This window comes from Pogona vitticeps, chromosome 15 (assembly GCF_051106095.1).
Source record: "Pogona vitticeps strain Pit_001003342236 chromosome 15, PviZW2.1, whole genome shotgun sequence".
NCBI classification, from domain to species: Eukaryota; Metazoa; Chordata; class Lepidosauria; order Squamata; family Agamidae; genus Pogona; species Pogona vitticeps.
Window position 1 is genome coordinate 12551069 of NC_135797.1, and position 18224 is coordinate 12569292.

General features: G+C 50.0%; 2 protein-coding genes across 4 annotated transcripts; one reads left to right on the forward strand and one right to left on the reverse strand.

Annotated features, from left to right (window-relative positions):
- The first annotated feature begins 1349 nt into the window (after nt 1-1349).
- Nucleotides 1350-12015, forward strand: LOC110089967 (RNA-binding protein 4B). 3 transcript variants are annotated; one of them, XM_020813370.3, is made up of 4 exons: nt 1350-1494; nt 2421-2843; nt 7835-8495; nt 11399-12015. In XM_020813370.3, the coding sequence occupies exons 2-3, from the start codon at nt 2432-2434 to the stop codon at nt 8485-8487; spliced, it is 1065 nt and encodes a 354-aa protein (XP_020669029.3). In that variant the 5' UTR covers nt 1350-1494; nt 2421-2431; the 3' UTR covers nt 8488-8495; nt 11399-12015. The 3 variants fall into 3 exon arrangements, with proteins under 3 accessions (XP_020669029.3, XP_020669032.3, XP_078238372.1); XM_020813373.3 differs by lacking the exon at nt 7835-8495 and having other exon boundaries at nt 1351-1494; XM_078382246.1 differs by lacking the exon at nt 7835-8495 and having other exon boundaries at nt 1486-1522.
- Nucleotides 10048-18200, reverse strand: CCDC87 (coiled-coil domain containing 87). The gene has a single exon (XM_020813365.3). It carries the CDS (start codon nt 18024-18026, stop codon nt 15369-15371), a length of 2658 nt encoding a protein of 885 aa, XP_020669024.3. The 5' UTR covers nt 18027-18200; the 3' UTR covers nt 10048-15368.
- Nucleotides 18201-18224: the final 24 nt, after the last annotated feature.

Below are 18224 nucleotides of genomic sequence, written 5' to 3' on the forward strand. Positions count from 1 at the left end.
TGGATTCCATTCTCCTGGCGAAAGTGGCCAGCGATGAAGCATGATGGGAATTGTAATTCAAAACCACCCGGGAAGTTTTCCATTTTGAAGAGCTGCTGTTCTGGGGTAGGGTGTCGGCGCTTCACTTCCAAAGCATCTCGGGTGAAGACAGGGAAGGCCTTTGCCTGAAATTCTGAAGCCAGCCACAAGGATAATGGGGGTTGTAGTCTTAATAGGGCAGGAGCCGTAGGAGGGAAAGCGCGTGAACCAAAATGAATTACCTGATTCGGCATGAAAAGCTAATTCATTGAATGATTCCCAGGGAGCGCAGTCCGCGACTCTGCTGGGGGAGTCTGGGAACTGTAGTGTTTTTTTAAAAGGGCTAAATGCAGTATTCGTCCTTAGAGTAGATCCACTGAAATGAATGGCAGTGATTTGTAAACACTAATCATTTTCTGTAGGGCTATTCTAAGGAGGATAAAATGGGGCATCAAGAAGCTTTTCTCTTTTTTTTGCTTCTTGATGCCCCATTTCACAGCTGTAGATGTTCCGCATAAGAAACAATGAAAAAGGTGACGTTATATACAGTGTGTGTGTGTGTGTGTGTGTGTGTGTGTGTGTGTGTGTGTGTGTGTGTGTGTGTGTGTGTGTGTGTGTGTGTGTATATAAAATTTCCCAGGATCCCTCTAGGCAGGGTATTCTGCCTGGGGAGTTCTGGGACTTGTAGTCCAACAAACTTTTATAAACTTTCACTCCTGTCTTTCTACCCAAATTTTCAGTTTAAAGACCATAGCCTGAAATAGACTTTGGTCTGTCTAGAATCACAGAAAAATATAATCCATCACCTTCCATCTAAACCCTGTTAACTTAAAATACACACTGGAAAAAGCTTTACCTGTTGAATTTCTGTCTGCATTGCAACCATTAATGGGGCGCGAACCAGCAAAAATTGTCAAGAGGTGACCCCATCCTCCCCTTTTTCTGCACTGGTACATCCCAGGCAATCCGGGCTTGTCTTCTCTCCCCCCCTCAAGACCGTCATAGTGGAACGGTCCATCCTCCCCTTCCCTCGGAATAAACCCGCCTCTTATGGAAAAAAACACATTCGAACACAGAGAATGGGACAGCCTACTTTTACCTACCCCTGTCCGCGAGGAAAAATGGTACGCTCCCAATCCTCGCCGAGCCAATCAGGCCGCCCCAAGGCGCCGACTCCCGTAAGAAAGCCCCCGCCTCCTAAAGTGGGCGTGGCCCCTTGAAGCTAATCGCCCCACCTTCCCCCGCAGGCTCCGAGCCAACGAACTCAGCCCTTCGTCCCCAACGCGTATTCTTATTGGCCGGCCGTTTTTGAACGACGTCCAAAGCCCTGCCCCGGTCACTCCGCGCGCGCGCTCCGGGCTGAGGGCGCGGCCAATCAGAGTTTCCGCGGCGGGGCTGGCCACGCCTCCTCTTGAGGCGGCGGGGGAGCTTTTCCGTTGCGGCCGCCGCCATTTTGTGCTTCGGTGTGCGCTGGAGGTTCGTGAGGGGGGCGTCGGAGCGGCCTGTGTGTGTGTGTGACTGTGTGTGGGGGGGTGTCCCTCCGGAGGGTCACCGAGGGCGGTGGGAGGCCGGGTTAGGGTTCTTCCCGGTGGGGACGGGGAAAAGGACCGCCCGGCCCACCTGCCCCGCCGATTAAATAAAGAATTAGGCCCCTTTAACGATAATAATGGCGGGGGGGGGGGGAAGAAGAAAGAGCGGTTTTTGGAGCCCTTTAGCGCTGCCCTTCGCCTGTTACGTCATTAATTTTAATAATATGATAATAAGAGGTTTAAAAAGTGCCAATATCGTGGTTCTTGTGTTTCAAATGCGCTTTAAAAAAAACTTTTAAATAGGGTTTTTTTTTAATTATGTAATCCGCCTTGGGTCCTTGAGGAGAAAGGTGGGGTAAAATATAGATATTGTCTATCATGTTATCTATAAAATATTGTTTATGCCCCCTTGTATAGTATGTGGATAGATACATAGGTTATATATATATATAATCAGTTATTTTGTTGCTGCTTTCAACAGAGTAGCCATTCGTGGCTACATGGCCTACCTGCAGTCTTCGGTCAGAGGCAGTTACAGAAGCCAAAAAAAGCAAAAGGAAGGCATGTTGGTCTTTTAGGAATCAGCTGTTAATATAGGTTATCCATCCTTTAGTCAAAGGCAAGGAATAAATAAGATTTAAGAATTTCATGAGAGAAGGGACTCTCCTTTGCTCTTTCCTTTTGGCGTACACTATTTTAACTAAAACTGGATGGAATTAAGTTGGACGTGTGGATCTAAATGTGAAGAGGGCCTCACCGGGGGGGGGGTTAGTGGGGGGAGAGAGAGAGAGAGAGAAAATCCAGCCCTCCGTCACTTCTTTCCTGTTTATCCGGATGTAGCTTAAGGCCTCTTTTTCTCCACCCCATGCTCAGCTCTGACCGCCATGGTGAAGCTTTTCATTGGCAATCTTCCCCGGGAGGCCACCGAGCAGGAGATTCGCTCCCTTTTCGAGCAGTACGGGCGGGTCCTGGAATGCGACATCATCAAGAACTACGGGTTTGTTCACATCGAGGACAAGACCGCGGCAGAGGATGCCATCCGCAACCTGCACCATTACAAGCTCCACGGGGTCTGCATCAACGTCGAGGCCAGTAAGAACAAGAGCAAAGCTTCCACCAAGCTGCACGTGGGCAACATCAGCCCCACGTGCACCAGCCTCGAGCTGCGGGCCAAGTTTGAGGAGTACGGCCCGGTCCTTGAGTGCGACATCGTGAAGGATTACGCCTTTGTGCACATGGAGCGAGCGGAGGACGCCGTGGAGGCCATCCGGGGCCTTGACAACACGGAGTTCCAAGGTGGGAAAGGGGAGAGGGGAGGCAGCCCAGGTTAGAAGCAGGAAGCAAAAGGTCCTGCACGCCCGGTCCGTTTCCGGGGGAAGATGATTTCAGCCGGACTTGGTCAGTGACAGCCTCCAGCTTCTAGGTAGCTGCCCGCCAACTAAAATTAATCTTCAGGCTGCCCGACTTTCATCAGTCACTTGGTTAAATAGTAGTTTAACTACATTAAATAAGAAACAGGGTCAAATGGTCAATGTGCAGAATTGGGCGGGGCGGGGAACAGCACTGGTAGTAATTTGGTTGGACCACCAAAATGTCACAAACAGGTGAGCATTCAAACCCTGCAGGATTCTTCCTCAGGCTAACCACGGCAGACTTTGCGGGGCTGGGAAGGAATAGAAGAGTTCAGAAATCATCCTGGCTGAATGTGGAAGCTGGAGAATGTGTGTAGTTCCAACTCTCAAGAAGGAAACTCTGGATTTAAAGGAGCAGCTTGAGGTGTGGCAGTAGCGTCAGGTTTCAACGCTTCCTTGTTTAAACAAAGCTGTCTTGTTCAGAATGTTGAAGGGGCCGTTTGCAAAGGCTCTCTCTGCTAACTGAAAAGGGAGGGCTTGTCCCTCTATTTTCTTCAAAATAATAGGAGTACAGGTGGCTCAAAACATGAGAAGCAGGGTACATTCAGGTATCAATTGGGGTTCCACGATTTTTGCGACAGATTTAAGAGTTGAAAAGGGATTAGAAGACACCTTCAAAAAGCAATAATACTATATTTTTTTTTGAAATGCTGCTTTTTAAAATGAATATGTGTATTTCTCTGTATTGGGAATAGCAAGGATATGTCTCCCTTGGCAACCTTTAGGTCTTTGTGTCCCTCTGCAAGTCCCTTGGCCTTTTCTTGTTTTTACCCTGTCTTAGCGGTATTTGTCAGTGTCTGATCTATATTGAGCATATTAAATGGAAGATTACTAATTACATTGAAAAGATATAGTTTAGCTGCAGCAACTAGAAAGACAGCCAGTAGTGGTTCACATTATTATTATTATTATTTTATTTATTTATTTATTTATTTATTTTATATGCCGCCCACTCTACCCAGAGGTCTCTGGGCGGCTTACAACAATTAACCTAGTAGTCAGCTCTTTTGGCCATACATGACCCACGACAGAATCTTAATTGCCACACATCCTGTTCCCCTAATTAATCCCTTTCTTGGCAGAAAAATAAATGTCTTTCTTTCTCCCCGCCCCCCCTTTAGACCTCTGCTTTGTTTCATCCACCCGATCCATCTTTCTTGACCCAGACTGTTCTCCTCCTCCATTTCTTCAGTCGTCTTGTTTCTTAATCTCCATCCGTTCCCTCTCCTCTCCTGCTCTTTCTGTGATTCCCATATCTTTCTGCCTCGCTTGCCCATAAGAAGGATGTGCCTTGTCTTTCCTTAGTCCCCGTGGGAGGGTTTAAAAAAAAAAAAGCTGAAGTGAATTTTTTACTTTATGCAAATCTGCAATTTGGGGCATCTCCCTTTTTACAGATGATGTCTTGCTTTTACCATTAGGGGGAGGGAACGGCAAGAAGCCTAAATCCAACGCTTAACCTGTTGTATATTTTGTTAGTCAATTCTTTTTGTTTTTCTACTTTTTTGGTGATTTGAAGGCAGGCGCTCTATGTGCCCTGCTGAGATGTTTAAGCACCTTTGCTGATTTGTGGTCATTTATTGAAAATCTACAATGCAGATGTTGGTAGAAGTGCATTAAGAAAGGGCACTTCCCTAAACTTGCACTGTATTTGGAGGAAAATGACATTTCTGCTTTCCAGTACAGATTAATTGAAGTATAATTGTGACAAGTTCTTCCTCCACCCTTGCCCCCTTAGCTTATCTGGAACGATGTTTAAAATCTAGTTATATAATGAGGATAAGTATTTTTTTAAAAAACCCACAGAGCTCTGGGGTTGAAAAGTGAGATCTCTTGAGAGCGGTCAAGAGATGGAATTGAGCCTTGCCTGGATTACGAAGAAAAGGAATTTGTCTCATCCTGGGTTGTAAGGCTGGGATGAGCGAAGACTAGATTCATTTGAAATGATTTGGCAGGGCTGTATGTTTGGTAGGGAGGGCCAGCATACAGCTCAGGTGGGGAGAAATATATATATATAGAATTGTGTCATAATATTTCTGGCATGTTAAGCACCTATTCATGTGAGGCCGATCTCCATCTTTTTGGTTGTTTCATGGCCGAGCCCCTTAGATTATATAAATCTCCTCTCCTTGCTTGTTCTCCTATCTCACAAAGCATATCTCTGAGCTGCTGGCAGTGTTAAGCAGCTCTCTGGGTTGGAGGTCTTGGCTTGCAGGTCCTTGTGGGCTTCAGAGGGGATCCTGTTCCCAGGTAGAGCAATTGCATGTCCCGTTTCGGCTTCTGTGCTGAAGGAGCCGCAGTGGCTAGATCCGGGTGCTTTAGCCTAACACGCTGTCGAAGAGCGTGTTTCTTTTGACTGCCAGTACTTGTACTCTGCTGGGGGCAACAAACCAAAGCGTGCTGCTAATATGCGGCCCCAGAGCACTTAAAGCACTCTCTGGATGGTTTACAATTTAATTATACAGCTACACATTGCCTGCCCACCCACCCACAAGCTGGCTACCCAATTTACCAACCTCTGAAGGATGAAAGGCGGAGTGAACCTTGAGCCGGACCTGGGATTGAACCAGGCCATGAGCAGAGTTTTGGCTGCAGTACTGCAGTTTAACCACTCCTAGTTAAAACCAAGTTATTGGTGAATTCTGGAACACTAATTATGCAACAGTGGGGGGCATGGGAGGGAATAAATTAAGAAGAAAACAGAAGAAAGGTTTTTTAAAAAAAAAATCTCTATGCTACTCCTGTGAAGACGGCTAGCTAAACACCAGTCTTCCAGCAGCACTTCCCCCCCACACACACAACTTCCCACATCTCAGAGACATGGGCGTGTGGCTTAACAAAGAACTTGAAGCAGCAGGATACTTAAAAGGGGCTTTTGGCCCAGCCACCTCTAATCAACGGTTTTGGAAAAGGGGAAGAGGAAAAAAGTAATAATAATTTTAAAAACACGTAAAATTCTGTGTATTTTTAAAAAAACTGACAGATTTCCCTGTGAGATTTCATGGAATCAAGGACGTGCATGTGATGGGCATTCAGATATATAGGACACAGCCTTGATACTGAACAACTCCCAGGTAGTGGTACTATGGGGGGGGGGTGGAGGGCAGGGATTTGTTCTTTTTGTTTTTCAGTTGAAGCACATGGAGTGAAGCAGACAATGGCTGTAAAAGGACATCTCTTACCTTCTGGTTTCTCCCCTCTCAAACCCAGGGGACTTCTGGGGTCAGGAGCCCTAGAATTCTGAGAGGTTTTTTTCCTTACCCTTGGAACCTGCTTCTGCAGAAATTCCTCTTTGAGTGTTCACTCAGTTAAAAGCCATGCCCCCCCCCTTATGATCCATATCCATCCTGTCTGGGAGGTGTGGACAGGGAGAGCTGGTTTAGGCAGTGCCAACGTCCCCGTGGAATTAAGAAAGAAAAAATTCTTGCTGGACCACCAAAAGTGATTGAGGTCAAGGGGAAGAATGTGGGAAGGTGGTATCTTTACGTTTCCACCTGCATTGAAGGTGTTCCCCTTTCCACTTTGAGGTTCTCCGCAGGTGGTTGTCGAGGCACCCGGGGGTGATCTTTGGAGCCACGCTTAGAGCTTTGGAGGCTAGGACGGTCTCCTCCTCTCAGTCAGCCGACGAGAGTGGTGGGGGCCAATTGAGCCTTTCCGGCGTCCAGAATGGTGGCCAGGGTTGGAAAGGGTGCCAGCATCTTTAGACAGGAGTGCCCAGGGGACGTGAGGCGTACGGCTGGTGCCGACTGGAGCCAGATCTCCCGTTCTGCATGACGGAGCCTGTGGTGAGCAGGGTTGTGTGCTTAGAGGTAGGTCGCCCTCGGGAGCAGCCTCTTTCCTCTTGTGGCGGGCTAGCCTTTGTGCAGAGCAAAGTGGTGCCTTAGAAAGGAAGTCTAATTGAAGTGCTGAGAAATCTGTATAGCAGTATTTTTGGTCAGGACGGGCGAAATTGGGAGAGGTGTCTGATGAATACTCAGTCTAAAGGATGAGTGTCCCATCTCTTCACCACCGTCTCCTGCTTCCTGCAATGCCCAGGTGCCCAGACCTGTGGAGTTGTGACCCCCAAGGGGGGTGTTTTCCAGGAGGCCATGGGTCACCTTGTAAATGTAAGGTAAAGGTTCCCCTTGACATTGAGTCCAGTCGTGTCCGACTCTTGGGCGCAGTGCTCATCCCCGTTTCCAAGCCATATACAGTAGCTAGGCAGAGGAAAGGATCAGTGGGCTGAGAGTGTCGTGGCCAGATCTCTGAGGGATCCGATCAGGAAGTGTTCTGCACCAGAGCATCTTGCATCTCTTCCCAGCCCTCTGCTGTTGTTTCTTCGCTCTTGGACGGTGCTTTATGTGGTCTTCTAAACACAGCATGGCAAATGTGCTATATCTGTAAGAGTATAGCAAAGGCATCGGAGGTTCTTTGAAGCCCTGTGGTAAAATTTAGGTGCTGGGCTTCACAGGGGCAAGCCCCCCCCTCCCCCGGGCTTGGGATGTAATTCCTGCTTTCGGCACATTGCAGGCCTGCCTGAATACTTCTGTTTACAGAAGCGATGTTTAGGGAATGAATGGGATATTTTGCCACCCTGAGGAGGCTGGATGAGTTCTACTTCAGAGTGCGTTGCACTGTTTCCAGCCAGAAGGAAAAGGAAAACGGAGCTGAGCTTACTCTGCTGCGGAGACGAGGGTTCTTGATGTGTTTTGCTTGCTTCTTGTGCTGTATTAGCAGTGGCAGGCAGGGGCCAGCTGTCGGTTGCTCAGCTTCATTTCTTCCCCCCCCCAGAGAAAAAAAAATCTGACCTGTTTTGCTTTTGCTGTGAACTGTCTTTTAAAGGAAAACAAAACAAAAGCAATCTTTATAGCTGCCCTTCTTGCGTCTTGTTTCTTCAAGGCAAACGAATGCGCGTGCAGTTGTCCACCAGCCGGCTCAGGACCGCGCCCGGGATGGGAGACAAGAGCGGCTGCTACCGGTGTGGGAAAGAGGGTCACTGGTCTAAAGAGTGCCCGGTCGATCGCACAGGGCAAGTGCCTGAGCTGACCGAAACCTATAGCGAGCAATACGGAATGGTGCGCACCCCCTACCCTACAGGCTATGGGGACCCCGTGTATTACGATGACCCCTATGGAATGGTGGACTACTATAAACGGTATCGCGCGAGGTCCGCCGCAGCGTACGGGGCTTCTGCATATGACGCTTATGCGGAGCACACCATGGCCCAGTATTCCCAGTACGCCCAGTATTCACAAGCCACGGCCATGGCCAATCGCCTCTCGACCGCCTTAGACCCCTACGAGAGGGCCTTGCTACCAGCCACGGGAACTGCAGCGGCGGTTGCTGCCGCTGCCGCAGCAGCCGCAACTACCTCCTTTTACGCCCGGGATAGAAGCCCTCTGCGTCGCTCGGCAGCCGCGGCCTCCACCGCCGGAGACGTGTACGGATACGAGCGGGTTCAGCTGTCTCCCGTCCCGCGATCCTCCCTCTACGACGTCCAGCGGTTCGGGCGGGATGCAGGCGCGGACAGGTTGCGATACTCCGCGTATTGAGTCTAGAGGTGAGAGCGTTTTTTTCCATGAGTAGCGAGGAGGTGGTGGTGGAGGAGGAGGGGGATGACCCATCGGTATGATTGCTGGTGAGAGTTGGGGAAGGATCCTGCTGCCGTGCGTGCCTTTGAGGGATACCTCTTGGTATCCGCTGTGCGCTGGATCGTGTCGCTGTTAGCAGCAGCGTCGGTGGAGGTTGATGGGCCCTCTGGACCAAGCTGAGTGGCTGAGTGGGGGGTGTGTGCATCTCTCAGGCCACTCTCTCCCCCAGACGAGAGGAACAACGGACCACAAGTGTCTTCTGCTCTTCCATAGTTGCTTTGCTCCAGAGTTGGCTTCCATGTGCCTCCTTCTAGACCATGAAAAAGCTCCACTTCGCTCTTCCGTGTGTCCTGGCCCGACGGGTGAATGTCCTTCCCATGCCTTTGACCCCATTCCTTGTGGGCCTGTTGCCTTTCCCTTCTGCTCAACGGGCCCTGCCATCTCCTCTGTGTGGGGCTGCGGTACAGCAACCATACTCTGGCTGGCCAGGAAGAAGATAGCCCTCCAGTAGCACTGCTCTGCTGCTGATAAACTCTTGAGTCTAGGACAGGGACCCTGGAATCCTTTCCAAGTCTACCCCCTTCTGCCCCCTTTTGGAAGCCCCAGCTTGACCAGCTGCCCCCCCCCTTCCCTGACATATCTTCACCAGGTCGGAGGGCTTCTGAATGTTCTCTCCGAGCCTTCTAGCACTGACACCTTGTTACGTAAAACTGGCTTGGCCGAATCGGATCAAGATTTGCGCAGCTTTGATTCACGGTTATCTCTCTCTGTCACTTACAAAGAAGTCTCTGTCAATACACCTGGCCCAGGTATTCCCATAGGCCCAGTTATTCGGCTTATCATCCCCTCTTCTGGCACTGAATTCCTTTGTCTGATTGTGTATGTGAGAGATGATGTCGCTGCTGTCTGTCCCTATTTTTAGAAGTCCTGGTCTTACAGGAAAGGATTCCTCTACTTCCTTTCCCCCAACCTCCCCCCGGGGTCATAATTTTGAAATGTGCTGTTGTCGTGCACTCCCTTCTGGCCCTGAAAACAAAATGTCAAGCCACGTCCAAGAGGTTTCCGTTATAAAAAAAATGCCCAGTATCCCAATTGCCCCTTTTCTGCCTTTCCTGTTGTGTATGTTGCCCTTTTTAATAGATGGGGGGAGCCAGAGATGCTGTTCGGTCTCTTCCTTTCTTCCCTAGTGATCCCCCCCAAAACAAGGTCTACCTTCTCTCCCTCGTGCTCTCTTCCTAAGCTCTCCGAGCCAGAACCCCCACCAGAATATTTGCGGATTTGGTATTTTTTTCTGAGTGGTGTGTCGTTTGGGCGTGAGAGGGCCTCATCCGGCCACACTACTGTGCACCTCACAAACTTCGGCTGCCCTGCCCGCTGGCTTTCGCTGGCAAGTTCCTGGCATCTCTGCAGGGCCCAACTTTCCTTGACTGTCCGGTGTGCATGGGTCCCAGTATGTGGCAGGATTAACAGCCGTTCCTCAGCATTTTGCCAGCCGGGTCCAGGTCCATCGTGAGAGGTTCGTTGCTGGAAGAGTACCTTTTCAATCTTGAGTTAGAAAACAACCAAGTAGCGAAGGATGGGAAAGAGACCCCGACAGTCCGAAGAGAATAATAGGGAGTAGATGGAGGGGTAGGTCACTTCAGTGGGCTTTGTGGGGGGGCATATTTTAGTCTGTGGACCCCACATTCTGGCAGACTTAACAGGAGCTGGGATGGGCCACTTAGAATATTGGCAGATTTTTGTTTTTTTTTTTTAAATGAGGGAGAGGTTTCTGGAGGACCTGGGAAAGACTCTGCAGGTGCCCCCGGTCACGTCCTGCCACCCCCACAAGCTAGATGGACCAGATTTGATTTAAATAAAATAGTTCAGAATATTTTTGGATGAAAAATTGGTTTTTAAATTTCAAGTCTTGATTTAAATTCGTTTGTTTTTTTTTTAAAAAAAACACCATTGGTTTTTATCCACCCTGTTCAGCACCAAAGAAGGGGTTGCAACATCTTATTTGCAAGAGTAATATCACCAAGTTTTATTAAGAGGATCAGGTTGCAGGCCTCCCGGTCATGACGGAGCAAAGGACCTGACCTGGTTCAAGGCAACTTTCTGCATTTCAGGGAACGTCCTGTTGTTCCACCTTGCATGGAGAAGGTCCCCAAGGGCGGTGGCTGGAGGGGGGCACTTGCAGGCTTCTTCCATGAAGAAAGACCTTGCGTGTCCTGGGTTAAGAAATGACCTCTGCTGGAGAACCGGCTGTTTGCTGGCCTGAGGGACAAGAAGGCCAGCTTGAATTCTGCTTTGTGGATGGGACTCTTTGTGTGTGTGTGTGTGTGTGTGTGAGAGAGAGAGAGAGACATTCCCCCCTACTACCACCGCTTCAAGTGAATTGCTTGTCCTGATGGCCTCAGTTTGTGGCCCTTTTCTCCAGTTCTCCTTAGGAGTTGTTCTCAAGGAACTGACTTTAAATAGGCGGTTCTGGCCTTCCCTGCTTCTCTCTCTTTCCGCACAAATCTACCTTGTAAAACAGACCCTCTCTCCATCAGCTGTAGCACCACACAAAGCCAAGTCAGAGTCTCAGTAAATGGCTGCGAGATTTTTCCCGATGTTGCCTTTTCCCAGCACTGTTTTAAAAACAGAGGTTATGAATCTGCACGTTTTTGCTTTTCTCTTGCTTCTGCCCCCTGTTGCTCCTCTCACACACACATACAAACACATCCCTTGGTTGATGCTCAGCAGTGTGGATGAAGAATAGGCACCAATCCCCGGAAAGGAAGGACCTGTGTGTTGGAATCTTACCTGGTGCGGCTTTGGGCGTTTCCTCTCGGCCCAGAAACCCCGTAACCGAGCCTGTGAATGAACTGTGTCTTTTATTTTTCAGGTAGGTTCTTTGAGGGCTGGACGTCGGTGGGTTCCGGTGGTCCGTCCGCGGAAAAACTGTGCCAGGCTTCGCAAAGCGTGTCGATTTGTGTATAGTGTGGCCTCACTAGTGGACATTCTTATCTCTCCAGAGCTTAATGATAGCTAACTTCATTTTTTTAAAAAAGAAAGAAAACTTTTCCAGGAACTGCTTTGGGGGGGTGAAAAGCGAAGGGATACGTTTGAGGGAAAGAGCGACTATCAAATGGTTTTGCTCCCTCATCTCCAGAGAATGAACTGCTGTCTTTGCCCCGTTGATCTCTGTGTAGGCAGGGTAACACCAGAGGTTTGCCCTCTTTCTGGATGAAATTTAGAGCCCACTGCCTTCTCTATCAACTTGCTTTGAGGCTTCCCCCCCACTCCCCAAATAGGCTTTTTGGATATGAATAATCCAAACCTCCCCTTTTTACAATGAATTGTTGTCCTACAGATCTTGAGTTTCAGCCCCTCCCCTGGAGTGCTTTCCCCCCCCTCGTCTACTAAGATTAACTTGTGACTTTTTTTTCCGCAAAGTTCGATAAATACTTTTCACCCCTCCTTTTTTCCCCTCCTTCAGTAAAATAAAATATTTGTAACAGATGCCTGCTAGTTTGCCTCTTGTGTCGCTTGTGCTAAAAAGCCAAACGCAGGACTTTGACCGGCTTATGAAGCTGATCGCTCTCGGGTATGTATCTGGGTGAAGTTCCAAGGATGTCTTCTAAGCCACCTTTAAGAAACTGGGGAGTGAAGCGGGTTGCCGTTTCCACACAAGGCTGCACAGATGGGTTTCTCCTTAGAGAAAATTTTGTAATTTCTTTTTTTTTTACTCTGTTAAGCAGTTTTTACATCTTGAGTTCACATCAAAAGAGCAGTCGCTGCGTACATGTCACAAAAGTGAGTTAGGTTTGGAAGGACAGAGTCTGTGAGGGGACAGGCTCCCTTGAGAGCAAGAGATTGCTGATGTGTTCAGACAGCAACCAAGAAGGAAGGGCTTATTCCGTTAGTTGAGGTTTCTGTACTCCCCTTTTCTTCTGACACTCAAAAAGACATTTTTCCAGAAAGTTAGACAGTGCTGTCCACGTTTATACTTTTGACTCAGGCAAGGAGAAGTCTCTCAGTCACACCGAGGCGGATTTCCTCCGCCCCTTTGCAAACTTGCTCAGGGCTGGGGGATTGGTGGCCTTATAGGTTTTTTTTATTCCGTTCCCACCAGCCTCAGAGAGCCTCCTTAGCGGTGGGACGTGAGGGAGGTTGTTATTGAACAATGCTAAGAGGACCCTAAGTTCTCTAGCTCTGGCTTCACATCCGTGGGAGGGTTCAGTGTCACCGACAGGCATGTTTTGCCAGGGTGTGGATGGGAAGGAAGTCTGCTCCAGAATCTTTCAATTGGCTCCCATATTTTCATCAGAGAATTCCTAAGTGCAGAGTGCTGAGGATAACGGGTATGTTCTGGGTGGAAAAGTTCGCCTTATCAGGGCAGGAAACCTCATGTGAGATACATTCTCTCCTGAAAGAGAACATGATTCGGCAATTTACTTTTTAGGCATAGATGGAAAACATAAGGATCTGCAGATTTACAGACCATCTCATGAACTATGTAAATACTGTATGTCATGCGAAATGTATGTTTTCTAATTGTAGCCTGCTTAGAAGTATTCAGATTTAAGCAGCATATTAAATATTGCTAAATAAATAAACATCTCTCTGGCCCATTCCTGTGAACATGGGCTGTAGTCGGGCAGCGTGTTGTCCAGTTTAAACCCCATCAGGACGAATAGGCAGCATTTTAAGGAACCTGATTCCAAATCCTATCATTTCAGGAGGCCTTGTGTTCTAGAAGTTGTGAATGTCTTGTGGATGCCACACAACTCTTAGAGGCAGCCAGAATACAGGTCTCTAGTGAGGCGAGGGTTTCCTGATCCTTTGATAATGTAAGAATTCTGAGTTAAGGGGAAGCACCCTATCCTTGTTTAAAATATTTTTATCCTGCCTTTCTCCTTAAAAGTTGATCTCCCAGGAATCATTTGTTTCTCCACCCGAGTATGGCTCGCCTGGAAAAATAAGGGCACCAGTAGCTTTTTGACAAGGTTTCTGCGCAGGCCAGTTTCAGAGTTTAGCAGAATCTGAGACCTTAAAGTAAGCCAGATAGAGAGTAGGACCCCAGGTCTGTTGTGATCAGTATCAACGGATTCACTTATCCACGGTCTGAAAATATATTTTTTAAAAACCCTAATATATATTCTTAAAGATGAAGTTACCAGAACTGGCCACTATGTATATAGCATGTGCTATTATAATAGCGTTTGCTATAATCTGCATTTTTCTACCTCTGCAGGCAAGGTTGAATCAATCCCTCATGAATACTGGGGCCCTACTATAATCTGAAAAGGCAAGATCACAAGAGTATTTTTGCTTCTACCTGTGTGTGTTGTTTTTTTTTAGGTAACGGCTCCCCCTCCCGTCTGTCATGGTCACCTTCCCCCAGTCCTCTTTCTGCAGGTCTTTGAAAGCTGGGCCCGTGGATTCTAGTTGAAAAACAAAGCAGATCATTTATACATGTGCTCTGCTCCACCTACCACACATAAGAGGCTTCCTTGGGCAACTGCTGGGGCCTGAGACGATTTATGGCCCAGGATGAAAAATAAAATACCAGCGTGGGCCTCTGCCATCCACAGCGTAAAAATGGAGCAGGCAGGTTTGCACAAAGGATGGCCAGGCCATGAAGGCAAACACAGGATGGGCATACCTACGTCTGGGTAGGGCAGGCTCACGTTTGTTACACCTCAGAACACTTCCCCTTTCTCTCACGCTGTCCACGTGCTTGGTATGACCAAAAACATGCAAAATGCTGTTAAGCACCACGCCCTCCATCTCATCCCTCAGAGGCGCTAGTGCTCAATCGTGTTTCTCCCCCTCACACACCAAAAGTTCTCCATGGTGGGAAAAATCATTGTCTAAAAGGAGCGATGGTTCCAATAGGCAGCCTGGGTGCCAGTTTCCCTGGCATTGAGAACGGCCAGGGTTACAAATCATTGGATGCTGCCCCACACAATCTTTTTTTGCACCCTGTGTAAATGACAGAGAGCAGACCCTTTTTGCTTGCCAGTGGAAGAAGAAGTTAGGATGAGAATGTGGATTGAGCAGGATCGTCCCTAATAAAAATTTTCAACACCCCCAAGAATGTGACAGGAGGGACAAGGTAATGACAAGGAGAAATAATACAATGGTGATGGGATGTTGGAAACAGGTACAGTAGGCCTGCCTATATCCATGGGATCAGTATCCACGGATTCACTTATCCACGGTCTGAAAAGGATAAAGAAAAATCCTAGAAATATAGATTCCTAAAGATGATGTTATCAGAACCGGCCACTAGTGGGAGCCAGAAACCATGCTATATACTGTATATCGCTTGGCTGTGATCCATGTTTTCCAGCATCTTCAGGGTGGCTTGGAGTCGATCCTTGCAAGTGGTTTCAACCTTTAGCCCCCATGAGTCACAGCCACTGGCAAGAAAAGGTGGGGGGGCTGTGACCCCAAACATCTGGAGGGCCAGAAGTTCCCCATACTTGGCACAAGGGCAAGGCTTTGCACACCTGATGCTTTAAACAAGGAGACTATGTTTTTTTCTTAAATTAATAGATAACAGGAACCTCATGGTCTTCCGTAGATTCTATTTGACTGGGAAGAAGGCAAATCTCACCAACATCTCTGGAAGGCACCATGAGCAGAGTGGCCGCTCACTGCCGCCTTGGCCCATATGATCCAATAGGCCCACAGGCAGCTGATTCCCCGCCCCCCCCCCTTTCCTGTTTCCTAACCCAGCTTGTGTTCTTTGAACCTCACTAAAAGCTGTCTTGGAGCCAAAGGGTCCCAAGGAAGGAACCTAAACGGACCGAATCGTCCGTCGCCATCGTTTGGGGCTGAAAAATCTGCCTAAGACAGTGCCCGTCTTAACCAAGAGGGGGCAGTTTCCTTCCAGGGCTCCCTCTGTAGACGGCTGTGCTCATTGCGCTGGCACGGCGCTCCTGCTGTAACCAGTAGAGCATTTCCACGGTGTCCCACTCCATCTTCTTCAGGTAGGGGCGTCCTTTGAACGTGACGGTGTCGTTGAAGGCCTCTCGGATGTGGGTCAGGATGACGTAGAGCTCCGAGTCGTACTGGGCCAGCTCGGAGCGCAAGCGGTTCCTGGTCGCCCCTTCTTGCATCCGCCGGGCATAGGCCTGGGGCTCCAGACTGAATAAGCGGTTTGGATCCGAAGCCGTCAGCTCAAACTTTTCCAGTTCAGCCAGCAGAAGCTCCCGGTCCTGAATGGACCGGGCCGCCTCCTCCCAAGCCTGCAGCATATCTGGGAGCAACAAGTAATACGGATGGGAACTGTATTTGATGGCCATATCCATCCTTTCTCGTTCGGAGAAGTGAAGCACCACCCAAAGTCTCTCTAACCTTCTCTGCAGGGCTCTGAGATCCTCTGGCTTGTGGTCAGAATCGCCCAAAGTCCCCAGGCCTCCCTGCCAGAGCCTGACATCCTCAACAACATCTGGAGTGCTCACTCTTTCCATCGCGATCCCCTCTGAATGTCCGGACTCAATTTTGTCCTCCTTGCGTGGAAGCCCTAAAGCTTCTTTAATGGCCGCCCTCTTCGCTTTCTCCTGTGCCCTAACTTCAGCCTCATCAACGGCCGCCTGCTGCATTTTCTCTTCCTCTTCTTCCTCTCCCACAAAATTGTACAAATGAAAAATCACGGCTAAATAATCCGACTCCTTGGTGGCGATGTATGTCAAGTAATCGTCCGTGTTGAACGTTTTCTTCCACCATTTGAGCCAAGAGGCATATTCCTTTTTACTGGATTTCTTCTTGAAAGGAAGATTTGGAGTCTGCGGGGTGTCCACCACTTCCTCGGGGGAGTAGGGTCCAGCGGGCAAGATTTTACTCAGCTCGTCATTAATGACCTGCTCATTTTTCCTTCTGGTCAGTGTGGAGGAAGCGAAGCAGCCTGAAAGATCTATGTCGACCGCGGGGGATTCAATCAAGGGCCCCGCATCAAACTTCAGGTGGTCTTCTGAGATCGTGTTCATCAGTTCCTTGTACATCTCTCGGACTTCTTCTCCGGTGGAAAGGTTGGCATCCAGGGACTTCAAGGTCGCGTCGTTTATCTCCCCAAGGAGGTGATTGTAAATCGGTGGACATTTCTCTAGCACCACCGCTTCCAGGAAGACTCTGTCTGACACCTGCAAGTCGGCCGCTTTCACAACCATCCTGTCGTGAACTTGGACGTTAATGGTGGCCGCCTGAGGGTGAGAGGCCGGGGCAGCGATAATGGTGTTTCTCCGCTCCCTTTCGACATACTCCTCCCGCTGGAGAGCACTGAGCGTCGTCTGGAGATGCTCCTCATGGAGTTCGTTCGCCTTGCGCCTCGTCAAGGCTTTAATGAGGGGAGGCAGTTCTAAATCGTCATTTTGCTTTCCTTGCCCCGGGCTGCTTTTCACAATGCAGCCCTGCACCAGCCTTTGGAGATCCTCATCCAGGCGCTCCGAGCCTCTGAGTTCCCAGTCTTCAGCGGAGTCGGCGTAGTGGCAAGGCAGATCTGGGCTGAGCCGCCGGGGCCTTATGTGGATTCCAAGTTCATCTGCCAAGAGCCGTCCGGCTCTCATATTGGGCAGGGACTGGCTCCTCTTCAAGCCAGACGTTGTCCTTTTTATCCGCTGGGGCTTCATCTTCTCTCTCGAGGCCGAAGGGCAAGGTACTCTGACCGCCGCGCAGGTCATTTTCTTCAGGAAACTGATTTCCTTGGCCGTTGGCAGATTCAACTGCTTGACTTTGTTCATGTCCAGCGAAGGTAAGTTCTCCAGCTCTTTGACCTCTTCGGCCACCTTCTTCCTTGCCGTCGGCACGAGCGGTTTGGTGAGCCGGATGAAGTGGCTGATGGTGAAGCCCAGGCGGCACCCGAGGGTTTCTTTGGGCACCTGGGCCAGCGGGACGAGGTCCCTCCGGGCCGATTCCGGCCGGCGGCTCCGGGCCGTCTTCATCTCCATCACCAGCCGGTGCCGGACGGCGGCCACGTTCAGGAAGGCCGAGCAGTCCAGGGTGAGCTGGGCCGAGAAGCGGGTGAGGTTGGCGCAGTCGGTGAAGACGCCCATCTTGCTGCGGTGCTCCAGGAGGCACAGGTAGTGGAGGAAGAGGTGCTGGCTGACCAGGCCGATGTAAGCCACCAGGTGCTGGTAGAGCTCCCGGTTGGTCTGGGCGCCGAAGGCCTGGTCGTGCAACGAGCGCTGGAGGTCCTTAAAGATGTGCCTGACCTCGGCCAGGATGATGCCCCGGAAGGCCGCCTGAGGCCGGGAGGGGAGGTGGGCCCACGAAGGCCCCAGCTCCAGCCGCCGCTGCACCAGCTGCAGGAGGGCGGCCAGGGAGATGGGCACCGGGACGGGCTTCTCGGCCGGGGCGGCGTCGGGCAAAGGGAGCTCTTTCCGAAACGAGGACCTCAGGCGGGTGTAAGCGGCGGGGAAGAAGGCCAAGGGGGCCAGGACCCGCTGGAACTGATCCCGCACCTCCTGCCGGGCCCCTTCCGTGTCCTCCAGGGGGTAAAGGCCGCGCCTGGGAAGCGAGGCCATGGCCGGGAGGCCGCGGCGAGCCCAAAACAGGCGGGCCCTGGAGTTATTTAGCGGTCGCCATGGTTACCGCGGAAGGCCCCCGTCCCTCGCTTCTCTACCTCCGGGCGGAACATTGGACGCGGGACTTTAGTTCCGGCTCTGGGAGGTGGGAAGCTTTTCGTCCGGGTCCACCAAGGTTTAAAGGGCGTACAGGCCTGA